This window comes from Pterocles gutturalis, unplaced genomic scaffold (genome assembly GCF_000699245.1).
Source record: "Pterocles gutturalis isolate BGI_N339 unplaced genomic scaffold, ASM69924v1 scaffold3087, whole genome shotgun sequence".
Lineage (NCBI taxonomy): Eukaryota > Metazoa > Chordata > Aves > Pterocliformes > Pteroclidae > Pterocles > Pterocles gutturalis.
The window spans coordinates 22,992-32,805 of record NW_010112419.1 but is presented as its reverse complement, the minus strand read 5'-3'; the positions used below and the strand labels follow the sequence as shown (position 1 = coordinate 32,805).

The 9,814-nt window shown below is 33.9% G+C and overlaps 1 protein-coding gene across 1 annotated transcript in view; it reads left to right on the top strand.

The window, feature by feature from the left end:
* The window catches only part of LOC104462174 (sodium channel protein type 2 subunit alpha-like), a gene marked incomplete at its 3' end in the record, with an annotated part of 58,410 nt that overhangs the window by 25,611 nt on the left and 22,985 nt on the right, over positions 1-9,814 (top strand). Inside the window, 2 exon segments of the mRNA XM_010074022.1 lie at positions 1-154; positions 2,190-2,675. The exon segment at positions 1-154 is cut by the window's left edge and continues 8 nt beyond it. Coding sequence (XP_010072324.1) covers positions 1-154; positions 2,190-2,675 — 640 coding nt within the window.

The window sequence follows — 9,814 nt, the reverse complement described above, 5'->3', positions numbered from 1 at the left end:
CTGGGTCATGCGTGCCTTCTTCCCCTCTTTCCTGATTGTATTCCGAGTGCTGTGTGGAGAATGGATAGAAACGATGTGGGACTGCATGGAGGTTGCAGGACAAACCATGTGCCTTATTGTTTTCATGCTGGTCATGGTGATTGGAAACCTAGTGGTAGGTGACAAACATTTTTAAATATTAACTGTGATGCAAAATGTATGTAACTTAGAGCTAGACAATAAGAATGTTTGTCATACTTCTGTTTAGAACTAAAAAATAAATCTGAATATGCCAGGTTTTGGGTGGAAACATATCATGATTCCCTTATCCCCCTTTTCACTCATTTCCATACACTGAAGTACTCTCACTATGGGTCCAGGAAATTAGGAATGCACCAAAATGTCAAATCAAACACCCTACCATGAAAGAACTGCAGCTAATTTAGAGGTGCTGTTTAAATCCAAGGGTCTGCCTAACTAATCTTGAAATAATATGCTGCACCAGTTCCTGGGCAGTTGCTTCTTTGGAGAAAAAAACTCTAATGGACTTTCTTACACTCATTATAGCTAATTCCTGACTTAATAAAAAATAAAGTATAATGTAGATGCCCTTACACAGAATATCTTGAATTTAATTACTGAATTTTTTGGCCTGTTTAAGTGTAAAAGACCAAAAATACAGAGTGATTCGCCATCCATCCTAAAATTCGTTTGAAAGTTTCTAATTCAAAATTATAAAAAAAATGTTTTAGAAAAAATTTAATTCAAGCTGACAATTTAAAACACCAAAGGTTCAATTGATAAATATTGAATTGGTGACAAGTTCTTAGAATTCAGGATTATAACTGGAATGCACCATTTACACTTTTACTTTATTTTTAAGTTTCTTGTACTGTTAATCTTTGCAGTTCATTCTGTTATGCCTAAAAACTATACTTCATTACTTGTCAAAATTTTCTTCCTTTAGTGATATATTTTAATGTGATTTAAATTTTTAGAAAATGAAATTCAAAGTGTTTGCATCCTAGTTGTTTACATGACCCTGCAATCTTGACATTATAGTAGCAGAAATGTGCTGAGCCTCAGAAAGTTATTTATGATCAGTAACCCACTCTACTTTTTTTTTTAGTATTAGGTTCAGCACAGAAATACTGTTTCAGATTCACATTGTCTTCTTTCTTCCAAGTGTCTTTTTGCCTTCAGGGTTCTTTTCTGGAATTGTGAAGGTCTGCAGGATTAAATCTCATGCAGAGTACAAATGAGAGACCTAACACATTTAACTATGGGGAAGTTTATTTATGCCATTTTGCCATATGATGACAACTTTTGATGCCTGATGCTATATCAAACTGAAAGTATGGAGTGATTAATTGCTTGTAAGCTTTAGTGAAATAGCTACAGTTTATAGGAGATTATATTAAAACAAGAGTAATGATTGAATTCTGAGGCAATAAACCATGGTCCTCAGGCAATACTGGTGCTAAGATTGTTACCTGCTGATGAAAGAAATAAATTTTTAAATTCTTACATAAGAACAAACCAAATTTTCATTTTTTGCAAAGTGAAAAAGGAAATAAATTACAAATAAAGTACTATTATTATAAATAATACAGATTAAAGTGTAAAAATAATTTTTAAATATTTACTTTATCCTATTAGGACAAGTTTTATAGAATTTAAGAGACAAGCCCAGAATTAACAGAAAATCACAGCCTCATAGTATAATCTTCCAAATAGTAGTTAGAAAGTATAATTAGGTTATTATAGCATTAACTGATACAAGTTTCTAAAATATCTCCATCATAGAAACTCATTTAATTTTATGACTCATTTTTATCTAATTCTTCTTAAATTCCAAGTGATTTTAAGAGATTTAGACAGAAGCCTTTCAAACCTCTGATGAATGCATATATATAGAAATTTTGTAACTTTTTTTTTGTTTTAGAGTCTAAGCAACCATGCTGCTTCAAACAAAAATCAAACAAAATGTTTAAAATAATTAGGTATTAACTTGTCTGTTTTCATCTTCTGAGTGAATACTGATCACAACAAGTAAGGAGATCTTTTGTAATTTAAGGTGCTATATGCTTGTCTAAAATTAGTGAATGTTGTTTTTCAAAACAATTTGTGCTATTTGACAGTATCCTGTAAAAATACTCACTTCTTATATGTATGTATTTACTCTACAGCTGTATTCTCTCATCTTCTAGGTATTGAACCTGTTTCTGGCCTTGCTGCTGAGCTCATTTAGTTCAGACAACCTTGCTGCTACAGACGATGATAATGAAATGAACAATCTACAGATTGCTGTAGCAAGGATTCAGAAGGGAATAGATTATGTTAAAAAAAAGATACAGGAGTTCATCCAAAAAGCCTTCGTTAGAAAGCAAAAAGCTTTAGAGGAAATCAAAGCACTTGAGGAGCTAAACAACAAGAAAGACAGCTGCATTTCCAATCATACTGCTGTTGAAATAAGCAAAGATCTGAATTATATTAAAGATGGGAATGGAACCACCAGTGGTGTAGGCACAGGCAGCAGTGTGGAAAAATATGTAATCGATGAAAATGATTACATGTCATTCATAAACAACCCAGGCCTCACTGTGACAGTACCAATTGCAGTTGGAGAGTCAGATTTTGAAAATTTAAATACAGAAGAATTTAGCAGCGAATCTGATATGGAAGAAAGCAAACAGGTGGGATTTTTTGTATCTTAAAAATTAAATTGTAGTAATGCATTTATGTATTTCTTAATTACATATTTAGAATTGTTTAAAACCTGTCTCATTCCATGTAATATATTTTGTTATTTCATGCAATTATAATCTGAGAAAAAAATTATCCTACATGATGGAATACTAGGGAGCCCTTTGAGGTTACATTTTTAATAATCTGTTTATTAGCATTTGGAAGTTGTATCATTTTAAATATTATTATTTCTTTCACAACTTTATGAGGTTTTAGGATGAGCAGACATTTCATAAAGCATTCTTTAGTACCTATAATGCGATCAGGATTTATGGAATAAGAGTATTTCAGAAGGCTAAGGAACAATCAAGAGTTATACAGTTTTGCACAACCAATCAAATATAAGTGGACAAAAATTATTTTTTTTTCTATATTTAGGGTAGTTTTAAAAATGAACCCTGAGACATCATAAATCAATGATATATTCTGGATTATCTAAAAAGTTTTGTGAGTAATATTCATACAGATTTTGGGTTCAGAGACTATGGCTGGCTGAATTGAAGTAATCCAGATACCAACCAATGTCATGGTAAAGCAGTATCTCAAGTTATCCTGGAGAGCAGAATAATCTTTTAATATAGGTGCATGTGGGAACAGTTTACTTGAAAGCCTTACACTGTTATTGTGCAAAGAGACAGAAGTTGGTCAAAAAAGCAGAAGCCATGTACCTCAAAATATAAGTGTCTCAAATACCAGAAGTGATCATGAACAGGTGATAATGGTATTCAACAAAAACTTTTTATGTTGGAGTAATGATCAATGACAAGCTAATAAATGCATTAGCAGAATATAATTATATCCAATGCAGCTAGAAATGTATGAACTGTGAGGGTTAAGGGATCAGAAACCATGGATAAATGTGTTTTCAATTAGATTAGAAGCTATGATGTTGTGTGATAACTCATTAATACAAAAGGATTTGTTTACCATAAAAAAGTTCTGTAAAGAACCCCTGCATACATGACTATATAGCTACCATATTTGCAAATAATGCTGTATTTCTCAGCAATACCAAACTATACCATATAACATTAAAAGATACCCATGATCCAGTTAATCATAGTATGTTGGTTGTTTGTTTTTTTTCCTGAAGAACATCAAGGAACATAGAGTGTGTTTATTTGCAACTGCAAAGAATATTACTCTCCATAACAACTGTAAAATTAAGAGCAAGATATTCTGTCATCTGACTGAGTTGCTCAGTTATGAGATATTTTCAATGCAGATGTGTAAGACAGTATAGCAGTAGTGCTTATCCATGGCAATTTAATATAAGAGATTGAGGAAGTGTAAAGTGGTATAATTTATGAGATCAACTAGAATAAAAAAACAAACTTTCAAAGTGACTCTGGGTTGGAGAGTTAAGAATTTTTCACTTAAGCTGATCTAATAAAAGTTATTTGTCTTTTCCAAGGAACTTTTAGCAAAGTCTTCTAAGTCTTTTCACATATTCTGATGTTCTTTAAAATGCCATTTTACTACAAATTTTTTGCTTTCCTTATGGTTAGTTTTGACAAATGTAGTGTTGAATGCCTTCCTAGTAACTCCATCTTATGAAGTTACATGCCTAAAAATTTCCTCAGTGTGTTACTTTTTAAAAAGTTTGTAATATGCATTAGGAAGTTGGGAAGCTTATAAAATGTGCAGATGCTAAATGTGTGGTTACATGACATGTTAGCCTCAGCAGCAGAGCTGGCTTGGGAAGTTCCCTTCCACACCTGGCTTCTGATCCCCTGGCAGTCCTCTGCTACCACTTCCTCTGCTACAGTGCTGTGGGTCTGTAGTATAAGGCATGTCACTTGGAGTGATGTAAATTAAATAACATCATCCCATAGGGATTATTTGTTTATTTCTTCTTTAAGATAGATTGAATGGTTCAGTTTACAGTGTGCTGTCGTATATTCTGTCAGAACAGCTGATATAAGTACAACCCAAGAAAATGGGAGTATCGCTTGAGGAAAATAAATAAAATCCAAAAGTCTGTACAAGCAATTTGAAAGTGAAAATTTCAGGTGACTGTGGGAAATCCACTAGTGAATGGTGAATATACTAAGAACTTGTGGATAAATTTTCAGTGGAGGTGGGATAAGTTGAGGATTTCTGTGGAGCCTCAAGATTTCCACAGAATGTAATAGTCACTACCATTGCAAAGTTGGAGCAACAGTGCTTCCCTCAAGTACTGCTCACACACAATGGTTTAGCTTTTAATGTTTGACGTGTATTCATTTTTACAGTTGAAGTGTGCATATGATGAACAGTACCTAATAAGGCGGGAATTTCTTAGCAGTGCCCTGTGAATTGTGAATTCTATATGAATTGCAGTTTCTCTTCTGGATTCCTTATTCCATTCCTTCTGGATGATATTTAGGGAAAGGATAAAGTGCTGGGTTTTTTTATTGTGTGTATAAAAATCTGCCTGCTTTGGTAATACATGAACAGATGTTCTGCTGTGTGACAGGAATTTGTGAAGTTCCCAATCTCCTACCAAGTCAAGAGTATTGTTGAATCTTTTGCTGCCTTGTGATTGTCTTTTGAGGAAGGTAAAGAGTATATTGGCACAGTGTTTAAGTTACCTCTCTAGAACAGTACACCATCATTTGCTTTATTTTGCCTCTAAGAGATACCACTAAGACAATATTCCTGCTAGGTGAAGGCCTGGTCTACAAAAGGAGGTGTAAGAGATGGGGCAGAACTTTCCCTGCCTTAACTGTGGCAGTACTTAGCACTTAAAATATGCTCAGGAGGTATCCCCTTTAATAACTTTTTATTTAATAACCAAGCTGTGGGAAGCTAGATCTGCACAGGAACTGTAAAATGAACCATTTTTTTCTGGTGTCTTACTGACTGCCACTGATGTCAAGAACAGAAAGACTATTTAAAGTCTATCAGCAATAACAGGTCACGCTAGAAGTGGAGCAGGGTCTGTGTACCCCTGAGGAATATGCCAAGAGCAGGTAATTACTACAGAAATTGTAACTGCAAGTGAGTGAGGAACAAACTGAAATTTTTCCTGTTTATTATCAGATATTCTATGGTACAAAATAACTCTATTCACCAAGCTTGGTTTTCTTTGGAAGGCTGGTTCCTTTTTTCTTTTTCTTTTTTTTTTTTTTTTCCTCTCCATAAAAACACTTTCTAATTAATTTGCTGGTTAATAACTTCCTAAATCTGCCAGAATCTATTCTGGAACCCAGTTGCAAGTTCTAGACCTAAACAGATCTTTCTAATACCTAGCACTAGAAATTTGGTGAAGTCTCTGTTTAGATGAAACATAAGGATGTGGACCTGTTGGAGCAAGTCCAGAGGAGTGCTGCAAAGATGATCAGAGGGCTGGAGCACCTCCCATATGAGGACGGACAGAGAGTTGGGGTTGTTTGGCCTAGAGCAGCCTTCCAGTACTGAAAGGGAACCTACAGGAGAGATAGATAATAGGACAAGGGGAAACAGTTTTAAGCTGAAAGAGGCTAGATTTAGATTAGATATTAGGAAGAAATTCTTTACTCTGAGGGAGGTGAGACACTGGAACAGGTTGCCCAGAGAAGCTGTGGATGCCCCATCCCTGGAGGTGTTCAAGGCCAGGCTGGATGAGGCTTTGAGCAACCTGGTCTAGTGGAGGGTGTCCCTGCCCATGGCAGGGGGGTTGGAACTTGATGATCTTTAAGGTCTCTCCCAACCCAAGCCATTCTATGATTCAATGATGATAATAATAACATTTATTACATTTAAAAGTTATTCACTGCTTTAGAGAAATAGTTGTCTGAAAGTACCTGAAAGAAGTGAACATTTCATTGATACTTTGAAGGAGAATTTTGTGAATATCTACTATCAGAAAATAGAGGTGCAATACCTAATGAAATAACCATCAGAAATAACAGGTTTCTGCTACGAAAATATGATACTCAAGATAATTAACTTTAAAGATAATAAGAAAATTAGAAGTAACTAAATGGCATAATTTGGTGCTTTTTAAAGTTTGCATTGTGGATGCTGTTTCTATTATAAAATATGCCTTCTAATCAGTGAAATGAATGGACCATGTTAATCTTACCAAACATAAGACTCCTAACTATTGTGTTTCTGTACCACTTAACAACTGCTCATTACATCTGAATCACAACTTTATGAATAAACTTTTGGATTTCAACATGGAAAAGTAATTTCAAAGATATTCATCACTTATGGAAAGCTTATTTTGCAACTAAAAAATTACATAAACCTACAGACCTCTACCATTCAGCATTCCAAAATCCTTTATATCTACAGTACATGAACAGTAAGTACAAATTCAGATTGGAGAAATAAGGCTGCTCAATTCACTTCTGAAACAAAAACAGGTGGTTTAAAAAAAAATGAAAAATATCCTTCATCATCTAATCCACTGAATTTTAAAAAGAAGGAATAAGTTCAGTTTTCTGATTGGCTTAACTTGTGCCTTTGTGACTAGGTGAAACAAAAAGCCAGGAACACAGTTACTGAACTCCCAAAAGTTATGCATTGCCATTAGGCTTCAATAAATTTCTTAGCCAAAACATACCCAGAAGTGATCTGATCAATTTGTTGGATTATTTTTTATCACATTGCTTTTAAAATATCCAGCAATCTAAATTCCCTTTTCTAAAACTGACCAATTCTGGGACAGTATCTTCAAAAGTCACAGATTCTTCAAGCTATGGACTAGCTGTGGATAACTAATGAATGAAACCATATGTCTGAGTACACTGATGGGACTGATGGGATCCAATCGTCTTAAACCATTTAGAGAGAGATTTTAGAGTCAGAAGTATACAGCATACTAAATCTAAACTAGAAATTTACACCATGTGATACTTCATCACGTTTAATTTGAACACAAATTAAGGAGGTCTATTTTCATTGAGATCTGCAAGTTCTACCACCATTATTAGAGGATGAAGGAGGAATGGGACATAAATCTTCAAAGTATTTTGCTTACTGCAAGTACAGTTTTTTGCAAATAAAAGAGATAATCACAGCCAGTTTAATGAAGACTAGAACACTAAACCCAAAAAACTCATAAATTTTCATTAATATGCATTAAGCACTACATAAATACTGTAATACTTTCCAAATCTTCTAACCACGTCTTTATGAATTTAATTCATTGTATTTTTATTTATGAATCACAATTTCAGAGTGTGGGTTATTAGGTCTAGCTTCTGCATTTCTTATTTCTCTAAAATAACCTAAAAAGTTCTATAGAAATGTTTGTTGAACATTTCAGGTGGTATGTATTTCCCTTTTTTGCCAACTGATCATAAAATATTTAATAATTATATTTAATTGTGTTAAAGTCGTGTTTGAATTAGAGATTCCAAAAAGAGGAAAACTAGAGATCCTGTGTCTTGAACTTCACTACCTACCATTCTTACTTCTCACAGGGGTAAAACCAAGCTGGAGCAATCAAGAATGCAGCTCTGGTGCTTTTTAACCAGGTAGAGCAACGTGTCACCACTTTCACACAGGTTACCTAAGCAAGTTATACATATATATGTATATATATATATAATCACTTTTCAGTGGATTTTGACTGGCCTGCATGCTCTTCAGCTATGTACCTTCCCTATCCATTGCAAGACAGTAGAAACATGCACAGCTGCTCTCTGCTGAGTCATGGGACTCACATCACAGCATGGTCAGGTGGGATTGGCAACCCCGACATACATTTTTTAACTCGGCTAATGATTTTTCTGGATATTTGAGTACAGTATTTAGCAATAACTGCATGCTCTACAGGTTCTGAAGTATGGATCATAAAAGTACCGGAATGTTATACGTTAAAGAGGCCAAAGAAAAAGGGAGCATGCATAGTTTTTAAAAAATAAAAACAACCCTTTTTGATTCAGCCCTTATAAATGTGATTTATGTAATGGTTACTAGCACAACTTCAGCTCCTCAATGAATAACATTTAAACTCTTACTGTAGCTACTTGCATAAAGTTATACTGTTATACTTTTAAATCTACAATGCACTGTAAGGCAAATCTTCAAGATTCTACAAACTACATTCTGTATTCATTTGGGCAGTGCATATCTTGAGTTTTAGAAAATGAAAGCAGAGCAAACAGTTTCATAATTGCTAAAATTATACTTAGCAAATAACCCCCCTTAAAAAATTCTCTAAACAAAGCATTTTTTAAATACTCTTTTCTTAAACTTTAAATGCCTTCATAAATAGTGGTATTTTGGAATGTGTTTGATGATGGCTATCTGTGACTGAGTTGGGGGACTTTACTTGGTGTAAATTAGAAAGACTATGGAGTACATAATTTTTATAAAAATCCATGTATATTTATCCTAGTTTTTTTTTCATTATAGGCAAGTATAATCTCCATTTATGCATAATTGTCAGAGCCTTCTGGAATAGGGGCAGCAAATATTGCACAGGAGCCAAAGTTACATGAAACTAAATTAAATTATCCTAGTAAAACTTTGTCAAAATTTTGTTGGGACTGAGATTTCAATCCTATAGCTGGATACAAAGCTGTTACCTTCAGGCAGAGTCTCACTGGCTTCAAAATTATAATGAAATGGTTCCTTTCTACCATTGGTTATAGTGTAGTATGACCTATCTTTGTAAGTATAAATTATCCAGAGATGCCAAAAGAAACTCATATTGGGGTGTCTTCTGAAAATTCTCAGATTTTACTGATTAAATTTTAAACCAAGATATGCTTCAAACATCAAATAAAACTCTAAGGACAGAGATTTTTAAAGTGATTTTCTTAATACGATATATAAAAGTCAAATATCACAAGATCTGAGATTTAAAATCAGTTTAGAATCACTTTGGAATCATTGATCCTGATTATTTTATATTTTGTCACTCAATTACAGTGCAGCTTTCAAGATTCAAAGGATAAAACCACAAGGCTGAATTACTAAAGGCAATTTGTAATGGCTGAATCCCCGTATTTTATTGTCACTTGAATCATGAAGCCGTTTGTAAAGCTTAAAATTTTAGTACCCTGCTCTTGCTCTTATTGAAATCTAGAAGCAAATCAAATGAGAGCACGACCAGGTTTTAAGTGAATGCATTTTCTTGTAAATGGGCACATTAACATGCTGTTGG